The sequence below is a fragment of the Heterocephalus glaber genome, unplaced genomic scaffold (assembly GCF_053883595.1).
Source record: "Heterocephalus glaber isolate CG9 unplaced genomic scaffold, H.glaber_assembly_v1.0 deba00001472, whole genome shotgun sequence".
In the NCBI taxonomy this organism is placed as follows: Eukaryota; Metazoa; Chordata; class Mammalia; order Rodentia; family Bathyergidae; genus Heterocephalus; species Heterocephalus glaber.
In genome coordinates this window covers 96,375,670-96,394,947 of record NW_028258315.1, presented here as the reverse complement: position 1 = coordinate 96,394,947, position 19,278 = coordinate 96,375,670, and the positions used below count along the sequence as shown (strand labels likewise).

Below are 19,278 nucleotides of genomic sequence, written 5' to 3'. Positions count from 1 at the left end.
CCTTCCTTATCTGAACTCTGCCAGTCTCGCACTCCATGGTCCAACTACACTGGCCTCCTGAAAGCAGCTGAATGGTCCCAGATTCATCCCCGGTTTAGGGTCTCCACTACTGCTGCTCCTGCACCCTTGAATGCACCTGTCAGTGTCTCTATGTGGCTAGTTCCTCACCGCTTGGGTCTCTGTTCAAAAGTCATCCTGAATACTCAGTGCTGCACGAGACCCTCCCCAACTTTACCAATGAACATTACATTTATAGCCAAGTTTACTAGGATATTCTCAGACGCCCTCACTAAAATACAACCCCGGAAAATAGAAGCCTTTCCTGATCTACGTGCTATTCCCAAAGTCTAGTCCTCTGCCTGGTGTGCAGCATAGCACTTCTTTAATAGCCTCAAATGCAAGAAATTCAACTTGTTGATGGCGTCCCCCACACGAAATGCCATGTCCATACAGGAATTGCTTCACAGCTGTCCTCATATTTCCTTCACTCAATTCCACAGAAGGCTACTGTGGACCTCTCCACATAACTCCACCCGAGACTGAGAAACACCCATAGGAGACCCCTACTTAAAAAAATAGTTCATATCAGCTTTAAGGGGAAAGTAATTCAAAACATGAAAATTTATTCTAAGTTGTATCTTAACATACGAGATCTCAGCTTTAGATGAATTTTAATGTTTACAAGTGCAAAAGCAAATAAATATTTACCAGTTGCCTTTTTCTTGCACTCTTATAACTCCACAACAGCTTAAAAAAATTGTTGCTAAACATCTTGTAGGCTGGCAAAATGAAGAATTTCTTATTAAGAAAACCCCTCCCAACAGTAACAACCCTTCATGCTATGGCTCCCTCGTGGAAGCTCTCAGGAGGGTTCATTAAGATTGGAGCACACGAGAAGCAGAGAAAGCACTGCTACCATGGAAGAGACAGGAGCCCGCCTCGCGACGGCCAGACCCACCCTGTCCACATCCCATCACCCGGACACTGGGCAGGGCACACGACCCAGAGCAGCTCTGGGACAGAGGACCACATTTCTCCGGCTAGGACCGTGCACTAATACGAGCTCCCCAGACAGAAACCCTTAGGCTTCATCGTAAATGCCACTTCTCCAGAGCGGCCTTCCCGAGCTAAAGGCGGCCCCTGTCCTCTTGGACAGCTTCCGGTTCATTTGTTCTATTCCCATTTCACCTCCAAAAAGGAGTCAGGTGGTTTTGGGGTTTGCCAGCTCACCACCTACATGGCTGCTCTGGGCTGTGCCTGCTTCCTAACTTCCTGCATGTGCTCTAGCTGCTCACTGTCTAGCTCCCGTCTGCTCCCCCTGAGACAGTGAGGCAGGCACTGCCCTCCCTGGGCCTCAGCCGACCCAGGGCCCAGTATGTCAGTGGGGCCGCTGTACCACCGATCACAGATTGAGATCTGAATGAGCGAACTGCAGATGGACGTCCTTTTGCTTCAGTTCCAAGAATACTGGCGACTTTCTGAGACTTCGAGCCCTACCCCAACTTCTTTCTCTTCTTTGGTGTTCTGCAGGGCTAGAGAGTGAACCTAGGGCCTTCACACTGGGCTACATTCCCACTCCTCCGTTTTCTCCAGAGACAGTCTCCAATTTGTAATTTCCTGTCTCAGCTTCCCAGAGTGCTGGGGTTACAGCTGTCTGCCGGGCCCCTGCCTCCCACTCCTAGAGGATGGCTCATATTTCTCACAGCAGCATGGAACCCGCAGGAGGGCCAGCACCACTTACCTGGATTAACAGTGATGAATCTGCTGTCCTCGGAAAATCGGTCCCGGGACGTAGGCTTCTTCGATGGCACCCCGGGCCTCTTGGGATCCCTGGCTGCATAATGCTCCTCTGTGGCTGTGGGGGGCACTTGGGTGGAGGGGACCACGTCAGAGTCTGGGCCAGCCTGGTGCGTGGGGGTGGCAGTGTGGTCCTGCCCGTGCCCAGATATAGTCTGATGGCCGCCCTCCTCCGCAGTCCTGTTGGGGGCTGATGGGGCTGGGGTGGGTGTGGTCCGGTCACCCTCCTCAGTGCTGCTGTGGGTCGCCACACTCTTCTCCTTCTTCTCAGAGTCCTTCTCCCCCTCCTCTTCGTGCTCCCGCTCGCCATCCTCGCTCTCGCTCTTCTCGTCCTTCTCTCCTTCCTCTGCTCCCTCGCCGTCCTTGGTTGGGGCCGTGTCACCATCTGGCCCTGGGGACGCCAAGGCCTCTGTGGTGGCCAGGATCGGCCTCCCTGCCTGCTTGCTGGCCGAGGCGGCCGTGGGGAGGCGCGTGGGCCACACGGTGCTGGGGAAGGAGGAGATGCCGCCGCCTCCGAACCCCAGGCCTGCCAGGAGTGTGCTGGTGACCACGGAGGCTACTGTGGCCTGGCTGCCGCTGGAGGAGGGGCCCATCCCCGTCGCCATGGAAACAAAGGAGAAAGGGATGCCAGAGGATGTCCAGGTGGAAGACCCCGAGCTGATGGGGGCCATGTCTGCTGAAGAGGCAGGAGATGCTGTGGGCTGAAAGGGTCACCCGAGGGTGCAGAAGGGGCAGAAGGACAAAGCACAGCAGCGTCAGCAATCAGGACTGGGAACGGAGCCCTCGCCTGTCACACCTCCGAGTTTCGTCCATCTAAACTGCAGGCTTTCCTAGACCATGGTGCACAGCCTGACCACTGGAGACCAGCCCTTACTTTAACAGTTTCATAGCTACTTGGACACGTTACAAAGTCTACCTAGCGTACCAAACACAGCTTTTCACGCATAGTGCTCAGGATGAGGCTAATGACCAAAAAGAGAGAGAAAAAAGTCAGTAGCGTTACAGTTGGCTTAAAGACCCAGAAGGAGGCAGTGGTATTCTGGGGACGGCAGTCACTCAGTCCACTGTTCTTCAGGGAGTGGGCTTTGAGGTCGAACCTGGGCACTTCGGGCGAAAGCACAGCTCTGAGATTCTCTGCAAAGGCCCTGCAATTGGGTCCAACCTCACAGTCTCACAGTGAGGCAACAGAAGGACAGGGAAGGACAGTGGCTGGCCCCAGTCTGCAGCAGCAGGGCAGATACAAGAGCTGCACTCTCCGACCACAGTGCCATGCACTCTGGGTTTATCCCGAGAACCTATGCTCAGGAAGCAACAGCAAGCAGTCCTTGGAACCAGGGCCACCCCGTCCCAGGACTGCCTCTGCTGTCCTCGAGGCAGGCACACATCGCCCCAGTTTCCAGATGAGGAGACCACTAGGAAGGTCCAGAGGCAGGACTGCCTGTGTGCAGCCTCAGCACTCTCCCACTAGACTGGCCGGGGCTCCATTGTGGGGTTCCATTCGGATAAAACACAGTAGCCACAACTTGGGTTTCCTAATATCAAGTGTTACACTGAGAACTTGCTACTCTGAGGGTGACTGTGTTAGGTCGAGTTCTGAGCCAGCGTTGCAGATCATCAGGCACTCCACCCAGGGAAGTCCAGCCACCTGGCTGAGGGGACGGACCCTCATGTGCTCTCGGGGCGATGTGGCACACGACTTACCCTCACTGAGCCATGCTGCCCTGTCTGTGAAGTGAGAAGCACAGTCACACTGACTTTCTAGGCTCTTCACGGCAGGAAATAAAATAGGATGTAGCCCAGATCCAGAAAGTGAGTAGCACAGTGAGTTTCAGGCTATGACTGTTATCTCCTCCACTGGAATTAGTACTGTGATTATTAGTTGTACCGGGAATGGGAAAACTGAGCTGTCCATTCAGGCTCCAGATATATGCAGATCTACATAACTTTTGGCTTGTAACAACAACATCTGAATTATAGCATATGCCAAATGAAACTGCTAAGAATAGATTTACCTCCTTGCCCCCTGTATCATCTGACCACAGAATCGTAATAATTACAGATCTCAAAGATTTATATGTCTAAAACATGTACAGTACGTGGCTACTGTTGTGCAGTTTGTTTTGGGAACATACTGAATGAGTTTTTCTCTAGCTTAACTGCTTCCCATGAAGCAGTTCAACAACATTATACTGCCACCTGGTGGTAATGGGCTTAACTGCATGCAGACTCAAGACCAGCCAAGACACAGCAACTGTGGTTCATACTCACCACTCCTGTTTTCACGATTCTGGTCCCTTGGAATATTCGGGTGGTGTTAGCTGAGAAATAAAGAGATTACAGGATAAACAATACGCCAGTGTTTAGGCTGTGCTTCCAACAAAGCTGTACTTATGGACACAAATTGAAACTACATAGAATTTCTAAGGTCACAAAATATTTTCCTGCACATTTTTTCAAACCATTTTAAAAGATGAAAGCGCTTTCTAGCTTGTGGTCCGACAAAAACATGCAGAGAACTAGAGCTGCAGTTTGCTGTACCCTATCTAAAGCTATGAAGTTAACATTTTAAAAAATCTTGGTCATCACTTCTTGGATCATCTGTTTAGTGATTCTAATACACACTTTAACTTACTGTGGTTTATCTTAAATTAGTACTTTTACCACGTCTCAAGAATATAAGAACTGTATGGTAATTGAAGCTGTGCCGGCTGCCTCAGCTTTTGTGTATTGTCCTATATTCTGCTTCTATTTGTGCTTTACAATCCTCTGACCTGCGGACACCATTAGTTTTATATGGTCGTATAATTGTATATTAACCGCATCTCACCTTCTTGGTGTTCACTCCTTCCTGCAATTCTGTTTCCCCGTATTCTTAGAAATGTTAAAAGCGGTTTCAAATTGCAGTAGGGCACAGCTAACACAAATGCATCATCCCAACCATTTTGAGACGCATATTTTTATAGTAGTGAAGGATATCCACCATCTATCTCCAAGACTTCAACCTGCAAAACTGAAACTCTGTATATTTTAAATAGCAACACATTTTCTCCTACACCTACCCTGGCAACCATCATTCTGCTTTCTATTTCTATGAATTTTAACTACTCTAGATACCTCAAGGAACTGCAATTATGCATATTCAGGCTTTTGTGATTGGCTTCTTTGGTGTAGCAGAATGTCCTCAAGGGTCATCCCTGTCATATAGCAAGTGCTAGAGTTTCCTTACCATGTGAGGCTAAATAATATTCCACTGTACGTTATCTATCACTTTTCTTTATCGATTCATGGGTCAATGGCCATGTGGGTTGCTTCTACCTTTGGGTTATTGCAAATAATGCATAAAAATATAACTTTCCGAAGAAACCAAATCTGTTCTTTGTGGTTACTTAAAAAATAGTGCTACAGAACCTGAACACTTATGTCCTACATACATGGCCCTAAGAAATTAGCAAAAAGTAAAAATAAAAAAGCCAGGCTGATTACCAAAACACGTAATGCTTGTACCTGGTATGCTTTTTACATGAACTAGAAATGTTAAGTGACCTACCTATATTTTTGTTTGTCCCGCAAGTTTTTTTAACTGAATTTTCTCCCAACATTGTAAATAGTAGCTTTCACCTAAGACTCCTGCTATAATTGCTCTCATCACAACCAGCAAAGGAAGGCAGATATACTTACTGTCATCCCATGGTACACAAATACTGTTGTGTTATAACATGCTCAATATCCCATGTAGATTCTTCATGCTCCCAAATCAGATATCAATGTATTATCATTAACAAACCTATTGTGAAAAAAGCTACTGTGCAATTTTCTAAACTCTTTTGTTTACTTTTAAAACTTAAGTTCTCCATACTCTTAAGTGAATAGGACACACGTGTAAATACCGAATAGTTTCTCTAGTGTGAGAAACTGAAAGTGTAAATAAGGATTAAAATGATTAAAACAAATAATTGATAATTTGAAATATGAAGAAATGGTCAAAAGGGGTAGAGGAAGTGGGAGGGGAAGGGGAAAGGAAAGAAGGGAAAGGAAAATTTGTGACAAAAGGAAATGGAAACAAAGTCTTTGTAAACAGGGAAGGGCGCACAGGGAATGGGGAAAAAATAAGAACCGAGATACACGTCCTGTACAGGTGCAAGCACCCAATGAAAAATGTGAATGTATTGTATACCTGAAATGTACCGATAAAAGAATTTAAGCAAAAAACAAAAACACCTGAAGTCCTCACAGTTGACCAGTTTGTACACTGGCCGCTCCTGCTCAGAAGCACCCACCTGCCTCAGCAAGCAGGCCAATGAGCTTCCTTGACTAAGACTTCGGCTTGGCAATGCTCATGTGGTAACCCGAGGAAAATGCTGGGGGCCTTGTGGGGGGGGGCACTGAAGACAGGACCTTGCTCCTCTATCAGCCTTAGGGAGAAATGCCACCAGCACACAGAACTCGTGCCTACCTCTGAGCAGGAAAGTCAGCAGAAAAAGGAGACGCTGGCCATTTTCAATAAGTCACTGGGATCTGGCATTTACAAGACACTCCGCTTTGAATTTATAGCAGGCAGGGCTTTTTGAATTACATTATATTACAAACATTTAATTTTTCAAAGTCCATGCAGAAGCCAGGCAGGTCCAGCGCTATTAATCAGGAGAGGAAGCACTGCAGATTCCAGCTCTGGATCGGACCCCAGGAGGCCCAATCACGACTCATGTGCCCAAAGGCCACAGGGAGCTCCCAGTCTTGGGCCCTTCTCCCTCCCCTCTGCTCACAGACCTGGCCTTGGCCCTTGGGCCCACCTGGGCACAGGGACAGGGACTAATGCATTCAGGACAGCTGGACACACCCAGTGCTTTCTTCATGAAAAACATGGAGCTATGCTCATTTCAGTTTGGTTCAACGGAAGGGTGAGATCATTAACAATGAATTATTTACCTGCAAAATTTTCAAGTCACAAGGGACCCTTGGAACAAATCTAGGATGGAGGGCTTCTTATCCTGGATGCACCTTCATTATTATGATTGTTACTGATATGCTCTGAGATGGTCGGAATTGAACACATCACATCTTTTCTTCCCCTCATACTTGCTAGGGGAGCACTCTATGACTGAGCTACATCCCCAGACCTTTTATTATTTTTCCCATCAAACCTAACACAGGTTGAACATCCCCAATCCCCACATCTGAAAGTGCTCATCTTTATGAATCCTGACATGATGCTCCAATGGCTTGGGATCCTGGATCATTTTGGACTTCAAATTTTGGATTAGGGGTGCTCAATGAGTGAAGTTTAGCCCAATATTCCAAAATCCAGAATATCTCCAAAGTGGGCACTGCTGGTCCCAAGCAATTCAGATCATTCTGTACTGAGGAGGTATCACACACTCCATCGGTAATTAGCACTGTGCTGATTCTGTAACATGCATTACCCTGAGTCATTTGAATACCACCAGTTTTTGGACTGGCTCACTGCGGCTTCAGGAAGGGAAGTGATGTTCTCAGAGTGGCACAGCTGCTGCCTGGCAGCCTGGGCTCACACCTGAGGCCCTCACTCCACAGCACCAGCTGACCTGGCGTCCGCCAGCCCTCGATGTCCAAGCCAGAAGCCTGGGACACCTCCTTGGAGCTCAGACTCCTGGGTCTCACCCAACCAGCTGGCTTGGGAGGGGCCGTGAATGTGCATGACAGAGGGCCTTCTGGCCATGCTGATCTGGCTGGTCCAACACCTGCAGGCATCACAGGATCCCTGCGTTCACAGGCAAAGATTCTGGCATTTTCTAGGGAAAAGGTCCAAAGCTTTTCATTAGATCCATGTCTCAGTGGTGAGCTGTGCAGGCTTCTCGTGTAAGGCGGGAAAGCTGAAGGCTGAGAAGCACAGATCTCCATTAGAAGCCTCCGACCAGCCAGGTGGGGCCCAGTGGCTGCCCTTCACGTCTGGGCTGCCCCTACTGCCTGGCACAAAGGCCATGGGGCAAATTACAGACTACAGGGAGGATGCCCACCTCGGGAAACAGTATCGGAACCAAGACCACACATAGGCTGAGGCCAGTAAGACAGAGGGCATCCTTTTTATAAAACTCTTATAGTTTATGAAGTCTTTGCACTGATTTTGCTGTAAAAAGAAAAATAGCATAACACCAAGTGGATAATGGAAAACATAGTCTATATACATGATGGACTATGATTCAGCCAGAAAGAATGAAACAATGTCATTTGCAGGAAAATGGATGGAAGGAGACGATAATGTTAAGAGAAAAAAAATCAGACATAGAAAGCTAAATATTGCATGGTTTCTCTTACATGAGAAACCTACATTATAAATCAAAGAAGGAATAAAATAAAGAAGAGATGGCAGGAAACAAGAAAGCAGAGTTTCAGAGATGGCAAGGGAATCAAGGGAGGTGAGAGGCAAAAGAGAAGAGGATAAAGTGATCAAAAAAGCATGAAGAGGGTCAGGGATTTAGCTCAGTGGTTCTGCCACCTGCCTCACAAGCTCAAGGTCCCAAGTTCGACCCCCAGTACCAGAAAAAAAAAAAGCATGAAGATGTGTTCTATATGCATACCAAGTACCCAACACACACACACACTTTGTAAAAGAAATGCATTAAAATGTTATATATCCGGATTCATTACTGAGCTTCTCAGTATGTTCAAATTTTGTGCCAAGGCAGAGTCCCACTTGCTTACCCCTTGTTCTGGCCCCAGAACTTTCTACTAGTCCCTAAGTCATCAGGAACATGCACCTATATTCCAGGGAGCTGGGGCTTGCGTGGCTTGTCAGTTCGAAGGCGAACTTAGCTGTGTGGGGCTCCAGTTCTTGACGGAACGGTGGACAGAATGACACTAGGAAACTGAAGAGGCCATCTGAGGACACGATGGAGAGGAGATTCTGTGATTTGACACAGCGCTAGACTGGGGGAGGGGCTAAAAGGCCCAAAGACCGATTCCCCACAATTGGAAAATGCCAATAAAACAAACCCTAAAAATTTGGCTTTTGCTTCCCTCTGGCCTATGAAGCTCCAACCTCAAAAACAGATGGAAATTACTGGGGCTTTCCAGGAATGGTTTAAACCTTATGCTGATCCTTAGGCTGGGTTCTCCCCTCTGCCCCCAAGTCCTGAACAGGAAAAGAGAAACCCTAAAAGGCAGGGGTCTTTGTGCAGGAGGAAGAAGCGAGCGAGACTCACCCTGAAAGAGCATCGTCTGGCTGAAGTCGCTGCGCATGTCATTGCGACACACGGCCTGGACACGGAACAGGTAGAGGCTGTCGGGTGAGATGTGGCTGATGGTGGCCTTCTGCAGGGGAAGAAGGAATGGTTCTGAGTGCCAGGGCAACATTACCCTTCTCAAGCAAACCTGGGCACCTGGCGAAGGCCGCAGCCGTGGTGCCTCCCGCTGACCAGAGACTGCTTTGAGAAAGAAAGTTTAATACCGAGCTGTGGAGGATTGCAGAAATAACAGCATCGCCCTTTCTTGCCTTCTCTTTTTCTTGCCACTGGAGACTGAAGCTAGGGTCACCGTGCCGAGCTCATTCCCAGCTCATTTTACTTTTTGTTTGGAGACAGGGCCTTGCTGGGCTTGAACTTGCAATCATGCCGCCTCAGCCTGCCAGGTGTGCACCACCACACCTGGCTGCCATTCTTGACCGTGTGTGGAATGCAGCCTCAGTGCTCTTTACACCCCCGAAGCTTGGACTTCTGTCATAATTACCGGACCTCTTAAGTTGTAATTATTTATCCCAGAGGGACTCTGGAATTAGCAAACATATAAGCTCCAGCGTCCAGGAGACGTCCTCATATTAAGAAGCAATTCTTACATGCCTGTCCCTCGGAGGTGTGAAGGCTTGCTCACATCTTTACTGTGCATAATACGGCATACCATGGAGCAAGGAATGACGCAGGCCAGAGGGCCTGAGACCTTGCCGTGTGATCCTGAGCCTCTGCTACCTTCAACTGAGAGGTGGGGAGAACAATAGGTACGCACAGGTTTTTGTAGCAACCGCCTAACACAAACCAGGCAAACCTTGCTGACAGGTAGACAGGGCAATCGACACGAAGAACACCACTGATCTGCAGCAGTGGTCGAGCTGCACACTGCAGGCCAGATGGAGCCTGGCCTCTGTTCTTATAAAGAAAGTTTTATTGGCACACGGCCATAGCCCTTTGTTTACAACTGTTTTGACCCTGTAGGGACACAGCCAGACAGTTGTGACAGAGAGGATAAGATACATATATGGCCTACAATATTCACTAGCTGGCGCTTTCCAGAAAAAATCTTTGCCCACCACAGATGAAACATCAACAAACAAATACCGGTCACCACGCCTCAACGTTTCATTCCAACAGCCTTTCACAGTAAGAAAAGGTAACATACCTGAAGAGCAGGGGGCACTTGCTTCCCGAAGGAACAAAAAATGCATGAAACTCATTCCCATAGCTCTTCCTAATGGATGTGACACTGCATCGAATTATATACAAGGGCTGATAAAAAATATATACTGTGTGTTTAAATAAAATACAATGTATTATAGTAAAGGACACGTTATCATGAATCCTCCTCAAAGGAGTCTCCACTGCTTCGAACACACTTATCTCGTCATTCTTGCCACTTTCTGAAGCAGTTCTCGAAGACCTCTTTCCTGAGTGTCTTTAAGAGGTGGGATCAAAAATATGATGAATGCAGCTGCCAAGGGCAACCCAAAGCAAAGCCAGGCTCATAAAAACATGGTGTGTCCTCATCCACCTTATCCTCTGGATCGGGAACCATGTGACTTCTGCTTCCTTCCCAAAGTCAAAATGACCATGAGAGACGAATGTTTTGAATCAACTCACCACATCGAGGCAGCTGTGACAGCGCACCTAAACATACTCATGAAACAGGACTTCCAGAACGGCTTCATAAAATGCAAACAATGATGGGATAAGTGTGTTTGAGGCAAGGGAGAGTGTTTTGAGGGCACTCATGGCAATGTGTATTTTACTGTAATAAAGTTTTAAACCTTTAAACACTTACTGTGATTTTTAAAAATCATACATGGTAGGAGGCTACACTGTGCATTACGCTTTATGCGTGATTTCTGGTGGAGCCATTCAAACCTCTACATGGATATTAACTTGTCATTGTGGCCCCACCTGCTGCTGTCACCTGGCCAGCAGCTTCCTCATGGGAGCAGCAGGTGAGGGCCATGTCACTCAATGACAAGCCTTGCTTGTCTCTTTTGGAGAAGGTAAGCAGGAGGTGTGGGAGGATGCAGAAAGGGCTGCTGACTGGAACAAGCTGCAAATGTTAAGTTGTACTTCTAGGTTTCTGTGCCCAAGTGACCGTAAGTTAGAGAATAGCTTTGCTGCCACTAAGTCTGCGCTCTTGATGTGTTGAAGAATTAAGACAATTAAGTGTGTCCCCAGAGAAAATAACCACCCCTACAAATTCTTATGAAATACAAATCACTATCAAAACATCCTTTTCTCTCCCTCTCCCCCCCACCAGAAACTAATTTGTGCTTCCTTCTCTCAATCCATGACCTCATCTTCTGTTCAGAGCAAAATCTGCACTCCACGGATACAGGGATGTATCAGAATTCACTCCCAGCCACTCTCTGTTCATCTTTGCATGTTTAATTACTTTCCACTCAGAACAAGAAACCAAATAAGCACCAGATCATTTTTGCTGATTAATGCAAGCCTGCTTCACTTCAGAGAGAAGAATCCCTGATGGACTTCCAGTTGTGTCAAGAGAAAGGTTAAAATCCATCAAAACCCTGGGTGCCTTTCCATAGAATCCTCTGATTTTATGAAGCTCCCTGCTCCCTAATGTGACCCAGATAACAAGGTCTAGTTTGGAAAGTGAAAATATAAATGGAAATGAAGTAAAGGAAACTTCATCTAAGGAAGATGCACAGTGCTATTCTATAGCCCATGGAATGGGCCCTGAAGACTGCACTGGAGGGAAAAGAAAAGCGATAAAGGTCATTAAGAATCCCACGTGGTGCCAGTGCACTTTCCATGCGCATGGACAGTTATGGTCTCATTATTCCAGAGCCTCCTTTGAAACAACAAATACAGCAAAGCTTTCAAGCCCGATTGTGTGACTCTGAGTTTCTGAGCATGAACTTAAAGACTAGTGCTTGTGGAGGGTTTGCTTCGATAAACAAAAGAGTTGGGTTCTACAAACCCCTGTTCTGAGGGGCAGTTTTGGGTTTCTTCGCTAAACATGTATGTATTTGAAGAGAAGTTCAATATAGGATCTAAGAGTCAGAAAACTTCCACAGCCACAGGGGTCCAGCAGGTAATAGGAATGTGGTAAGGACAACTGAAGACAAAAAGGCGCGGCAGAGCTGGGGATTTAGCTCAGTGGTGCCACCACCTGCCTCGCAAGCGCAAGGACCTGAGTTCGATCCCCAGTACCAAAAAAAAAGGAGTGCTGGGGACTGGGGACAATCTGGTGCTGGTGGGGACAGCAGCAGATGAGGAGGAGGAGGAGGCGGCAGCAGACGGGGCGCAGCTGTCATAAGAGTGACGACTCGGACCGACCTCACTGAGCACCAGGACCTGGGTGCACTTGCAAAATGCATTTGCTACCTGCAATCACCCGAGCAGATGCAAAGGCCTAAAGGAGGAGTTTTGGGTATTGATAACAAAGGGTCAGCATGAGGAAAGGAACCAGCTCTGCCTGGTTATCCAGCTGATAAATGCACATGGAGCCCAGGTAGGATCCAACCACCACCGCCATGGTGGCTCCCATGCCCGGCATGAGGATTGGCCTCACCAAATCTTTGTCGCTGTCCTTCGCGAATGTCTTCTCCTTCTCATCCTCATTCTTGGTCCAGCTATAAGAGATCATGTAGTTCATGATGGGGGGGTGGTAGATGGTCTCTGGCTGGCTCCAGGACACCTGCAGTGCCGTCTGGTTCAGGGGCTGCACCTTCATGTGGATGGGCGGAGAGCTGCAAACTGAAGACACAGGAGCGAGGTTCAGGGGTGTCCCCGGCACAGCTGGCCCTCTGCTCGTGCCCCTCCATGCATTGAAATGACACCATAGGAGATGCCTGTGCTCCCTTCACATACATCCTCCTGCTACTGACATTTTGCAGCGTCCCTTCCTGCCTATACACACACACACACAAACACACAGAGCTTAGCTCCTTTCCAGCTACGCCACTGGAGGCAGATTGCAGACACTGACAATCCCACCCTCAGTGTTGCCTCTCCTAAGAATAAGGCCATTCTCCCATTGAACCATAGTCCCATTATCCCAGCCAAGAACCTAAATATTAACCCAGCAGCGTTATCACATACATAATCCACATTCAACTTTCCCTCACTGTCTCAAAGATCATTTCTAGCTATCCCTGGTCCCTTTGGCCTCATTTATTTTCTTGAGCCGGGGGCTCACTAAGTTGCCCAGGCTGGCCCCAAATTCTCCATCCCTGTGCCTCATCCTCCCGAGTGCTGGGATTATATGCATTCGTTCACCACTTCGCCTGGCTCCCTTTGGTTTCTTTTAATCTAGCATAGTGAAGTGACCTTCTTTCATTTCTCAGAATAGTTTTTTAGAAGCCAGGACATTTGACTCAGTGAGTGTCCCAACTAAAACTCTAGGTGAAATTTTAGGGTAAGCAGATTGTATGTAAATAAATACATGTAACCTGAGACTGTAAATTATTTGAAAGGCACACACAGAAAGGGTAACCTTCTCTGGCCCAGCAGTGCCCGGTGTCATTACTCTGATGAGGTACATAAGGAAAGGTCAGAGTGATTTGTCTTTTCATTCTTTGTGGCTGGGAGGTTTTGGAGACTTGGTGGATCTACTTCTATCTACTGACAAAAGTGCAGATGGCTGAGAACATCAAGTCACCGCTGAATGTCTGGCAAGGGTTCTCAGGGTTCTGTAACCTGGACCCCAGGAGCTCTGGGAGATGGTACCATGCAGGAGCAGCCCTGGCCTCTGCCCCAGCACCAGGGGCACCCCCCCCACCTGCTCAGACATCCCCAAATGTCTACAGATATGGACAAGCATGCTGGTGCTGGGGCAAGTGTGTGTGTGTCCTGCTCAATGTTGAGAACTGCTGGTCTAAGAGGGGAAATAAAGATTCACAAAAGAATCCCATGTGCAGAGCTGACAATGACCATGAAGAAGAGGTTGAAGGAGGGGAGGGAAGGAGTTGGCATTTTCCAGGTGTTTGAGAGGAGGGGCTGACTCAGGCTGTGGGTCTGGGCAAGAGAGACATAGAATTTAAAGAAGAGGGGGGCAGTGAAAGAGTCTGCAGGAGAAAGTGTGAGAACAAGGACCAGGGAGTTGCTGGGGAAGCTGGGGAGAGAGGCCTTGGGGCCAGGCTGAAATTCTGGTCTTCTAAGGTACAAAGATCACAAGCTCGTGTCTGGCCTGGGTAATTTAGCAAGCCCTCGTGTCAAAGAATTTTAAAGACAGCTGGGACGTAGCCCCACACAGAGGCTCTGGGTTCAGTCACCAGTACTGCAAAAAACCCAACCAAACAAACAACAAACTCCGAGTCCTTAGAAGCCACGAGGAAGAACTAAGCCTGGAATAATGGAATTGACTTGGGCTTGACAAGGATCTCTTGCCCCTTGAGGAGTGCAGAAGGCCCCAGCACAGAGGAGGGGATCAGGAGGTGCAGCCCAGGGTCAGCTGGGGGCAAACCAGGGACGGACAGTGGGTAAGAACAGCAGGCTCCAGAGCAGGCAGGACGTAAAGCTGAGAGGTTTGTGCCAGCCAGGTAAGGAGGAGGATGCGCAGGTTTGGGCAGGGAGCTGGCGAGGAGATCCACATGCTCAAGAAAACAGACGTGGGGACCAGGGGTCAGTGCAGACCCGCTGGTGTCTCCCAAAGCCCAACTAGGCACAAAGCAGCCCACCATGTGCCACGCTCCCCTATGGCCACCCAGGTTCCCAAATACAAGGCAGCCTGGAGGAGCAGGACGGTGTATGTGCCAGGAAAGCACGGGCACATACAAAGTAAGGACAGCTGCTGGAGGACAGCAGGGATGAGTTCAGACGGGGAGGCACTGCTTGGTTCAACTGCCAAATCACGAAGCAGCCGGAGGGAGATGCACTTTGTGAGACAGACACAGAAAGAAGGGATGCATTATGTCACGAGGTGTTCTCACTGCTCTGCCTGCCACAAAAATGCCACCAGAGCAGGTACAACAAAGAACCTGAAGGGAGGCTTCTACAGACACGTTGGGCGAAGTGACAGAGCACGGACACTAGGTGGCGCCAGGCTACCGTTTTAAAATAACCCCAACTTGCTAAGAGGCTGGTTTCTCAAGAAGGCACAGGAGGAAAAACTAGAAAACATCCACACCTCCAACTTTCCCAATACTTATAGTGAGCCAAGGAGATTTATGTACTGGGAATCTTTTCTATCTCACAGTGTCATCTTAACTTCCATATCCTCTCTCATTTTTTACCACGTTCTTATTTTTCTTCCTTTTTCTGAAGCCATTCACTCCACTGCTCCAAGCAGCAGTGAGCTGGATGGAATATGCATCTCTCACCAGCAGTTACATCACAGCCACATAAATAATTCTCTCACCCACAGGCAGATGCAGTCGTTCTTATTTATGTTTTGGAATGAAAATAGTTGGGAACCCAACTATGTGGGTTTAATCTGTGTGGATTAAGATGATTCATGTCTATTTACAAAATGTTTAAAAATTAGTACAAAAAAGCAAATAGACTTAAAAGAAAAAAAAATGATCCAGAATCTCAGTGTAACCACGGCTAATTCTTGTGAACATGCTGCGGTTCGATATCCAGACAGAAATCTCTCTCCATAGTGAGGTGACAGTGTATACCCAGCCTGATGTGAATGCTCTGCAAACAAATTTCTTTGCTATGTTTTACTCAAAGTCCTGTATACATTTGCTCATAATAAATAAGTTTGGTACCACTGCTTCGAGTGAAAGTACAGAATCCCACAGTTTCAACGAAATAGAAAACATTCAGTTAGTTAAGCTCTCAAGAAAGGCCGGCCTGGCATCTCTAGTGGGACCGCCCATGGGGATGGAAATTCTGCAACCAAGAGGTCTCCCAAGACCCAATGAGTGCAGTGCATGCCCCTGACCACCCATGGGAAGAGCCCAAGGCCAGAGGGGTCTGTAGGTCGGCAGGCCACGGAGCCCTCTCTGTCTGGCCTCTGAGAAGTGTGGTGCAAATAGAGATTTCTCTCCTTCTCTCTGTCTCCCTTGTGACCTTCCAGGACAGAGAGCTGCTCTCTGGGCACAGTGGGGACACATTTGGCCAAGGCCCTTGCAGAGGGTCAGGAGGACCTAAAATAGAGGCTGGCCAAGCTTTTTCTGCAAAGGGCCAGAAAATAAATATTTTCTGCTTTGGTTTCAGACAGCTTTGGCTTCTGTGTTACACCAGACTCTGCCTTTGAAGCACAACTAAACAGCACAGTTGGTAATGTAAAAATGACAAGTGTACCTGTACCCAGGAAAACTGTCCTGTGGTCACTCAGATTCAGTTTCAGAAGACTTTCATGTGCCACAAAATGTCTTTTACATTTTCTTCCCTGGTAAACTATTCTCAGCTCATGTTATACAAAAGATGGTGGTGGGTGAGTCTCAGCCATGGATCAGTCATTTGCTGATTCCAGATGTTTGTTAACTGTGTTTGTATCATTGGCACCGAGTTCTACCCCAGTGGAGACTGCCAGGGCTGCTCCTCTATGGAGCTCAGATGCTTCCCAGCACTCATGATGCCTGAATCCCACTACTGCCTTCCCTGAGTGTATTTATCAAAGTCCCACAGTAGCAGGTGAGCTCTTGGCCTTTTGTCTTGCTCGATGCATTACCGGAGTCCACAGCAGTACAATAGCAGGCAGTTGGGACACATTTGCTGAATGCACGGCGTGCTGGCTGTACAGGGAATGAAATCTTTAGTTCTTTCCTGGTCCACACGGCCTGCCTGAGGTGGCCCATCCGGGTTTCCACTTTCCTTGTCAGTTTCTCTGGCCAGCCTCACTGATGATCTGGCTGCAGTGTCATGCTTTCCTCTGTGTCACCACCTCTCAGGGCCCAGCACAGCGAGGCCTCACCATCTGTCCACTCTCCGTCCCTCTGAGTTGTACACAGCTCCCAGGCAGGAACCAGCTCTTGATTACTAACAGCCTTGGCAGGGGCTCAGATTTCATCATCAGAGCAAGACACAGCATTTTGTGGCTCCGTGTGTTTTGTGCCTGTAATCCTAGCTCTCTGGGAGGGTGAGGTAGGAGGATTTCAAGTTTGAGCCTAGACTGGGAAACTTAATACCTTAGCAAGTCTCTGTCTCAAAAATAACAGAGATGAGCATTTTAAAATCAATGTATATGTACAGAATACAAATGATATCTGTACCACCAGTATCTGTATCCCAAGTATTTCACCTGACCTCTTCTCATACTTAGTTAGAAATGATGGAAGGACACCAACGTAGGAGAACTGAGGATAGCTCAATTAATCCACTTATGAGGTGGGTACCTTGCTTTAAAATACAAAGGCCCTGGCTTCAGTCTCCAGTATCACCTAGAAAGCACACACACAAGATTGGTAATGTCATTGTAGAATTTGAAAAGACAATAGGAAGTATGGTTGGTGGGACGAGAGAGGGGTTTGGTGGGTCACGGAGAATCGCTGAAGGTGTTTGAGGACAAGGATTTTTTGGGGGGGGGGGGTACCAGGGATCAAACTCAGGTCCTTGCACTTGCACAGTTGGCAATGAAACCACTGAGCTAAATCCCCAGCTGAGGAAAAGAAGTTTGAATCTGATCTGTTACGGAAGCATCACCTGAAAGGATCCTGGGGGCAGCCTCTACCATGTGGACAGTGAAGAGAACTGGATCTCTGGGGTTGCCTTCTCCATAGGTTCTGGCTTCTGTGTATGCTTATGGGGTCATGGATCAAGGTTACTCCTATGACCTGGAAGTGGAGGAGGCCTATGACCTGGCCCATTAAGCCATCTACCAAGCCACCTACCAAGATGCTTACTCAGGAGGTTCGGTCAACCTCTACCACGTGTGTGAGGATGGCTGGATCTGGGTGTCCAGTGACAATGTACCCGATCTTCATGACAAGTATAGTGGGTCTGTCCCCTGAAGGAGGGTGGATGTGGGTTATCGCATTTCTTGGGGTGCCTGTCATCAGTAATAATATAGTACCCCATCCTGTAGTGGAAGAAACCTCAGCTATCTCAGTACCTTTTTTTAAAGCTCTGGAACATTGACCTCTATAGTTACCAGTTGTTAACAAGCTGCTGCAGAGGTGACCATTTGCTTTACTTTCATGGCTGTTAACATTACACTACTCACTATTCGAAAAAAAAAAATAGAAAGGGGGCCCAGGGATTTAGCTTAGTGGTGCCGCTGCTTGCCTCGCAACCAAAAGGTCCCTCCCAAGTTCAATCCCCAGTAACAACAACAACAAAAAAAATAGAAAGGAGCTAGTACTTCCATGTTCCGCCTCTTCACTTTGAATTGCTGACAAATGCCAGAAATTCCTACAAAAAAGTCTTACTTAAAAATGCTCACAGCATTAACTCAGCTTTAAAATTACCTCAAAACAACCAGATGGATAAAATACACTGGTACTTTGGTTCAGAAACACTTTTGTTTGCAAACAATTTGGTTCACACATAGAAGCGATTGGCAAAATTTTGTTTTTGTTTGTTAACTATGCATTGGGTGACTAACATAACTGTGGCTATCTTTCCCTGTGAATTATTTTCCCATACAAACACAAACATGGCTATCTTTTCCAAAATCAAAGAACAAATTAAGTTCATTCTACTGTAATCAATTATTCAGATACAAAAACAAGGGGATACTCAGCCCCACACCATGCTCACATTAAAGGGGAGAGTTCTAGTCTCTCCAAATGATGCAAATGATACACTGATGGTACACATTCATTCGTTAACATTCGACCTTTAAATTTTACACTTACTTAAAATAACTATTTTATGACAAGAATATTCTCACAAAACTCTTGATATTTTAGGGCTACATTTCTAAGTAATTTTCAATGGTTAGTTTTGTTGCTAGCCAATACATCAGCCAGCTGGTGTTATTCAAGCACTATGCTTTAATTTATACTTTCACTTGTTAATGCATGTATTTTCTCTCATGGTTCTAAAACACCACAAACCTAACTCATAACCTGGTATAATTTTTACCTTGAAACATGCATAGCAAGTGACAAAAATGTAGGATTCTACAAGTTTTTACACTAACATTTGAGTCCCATTTAAAAAATGCTTTCCAAATCAGTACCTATGTTGTCTTATGCCCACTTATTATGTTTACCAAGTTCACAGGGGCCTTGGCCCAATGCTGTGTTAATTTTGTTTCGCCACTGAGCTTAGTGAATTGACAGAAAAGAGAAAAGTCTCTTGATCCTTACACACCCATTGGAGAAATTTAAGTAGAGGCTGTTGGACAGATGGAGAGAGATGGAAAAGGGTGTGGCAGTGGGGTGTGAAGAAGCTAGTGCTGAAC

The 19,278-nt window shown here is 47.2% G+C and overlaps 1 protein-coding gene across 12 annotated transcripts in view; it reads right to left on the bottom strand.

Annotated features, from left to right (window-relative positions):
* The window catches only part of LOC147826497 (receptor-type tyrosine-protein phosphatase gamma-like), a 121,043-nt gene that overhangs the window by 100,333 nt on the left and 1,432 nt on the right, over positions 1–19,278 (bottom strand). For all 12 annotated transcript variants that reach the window (XM_087181622.1, XM_087181630.1, XM_087181623.1 and 9 more), the window contains exons 2-5: positions 12,553–12,737; positions 8,976–9,084; positions 4,066–4,115; positions 1,742–2,498 (exon numbers count right to left, since the gene is read on the bottom strand). In XM_087181622.1, the coding sequence (XP_087037748.1) occupies positions 1,742–2,498; positions 4,066–4,115; positions 8,976–9,084; positions 12,553–12,714 (1,078 nt within the window). In that variant the 5' untranslated portion in view covers positions 12,715–12,737. The remainder of the gene's footprint in view (positions 1–1,741; positions 2,499–4,065; positions 4,116–8,975; positions 9,085–12,552; positions 12,738–19,278) is intronic.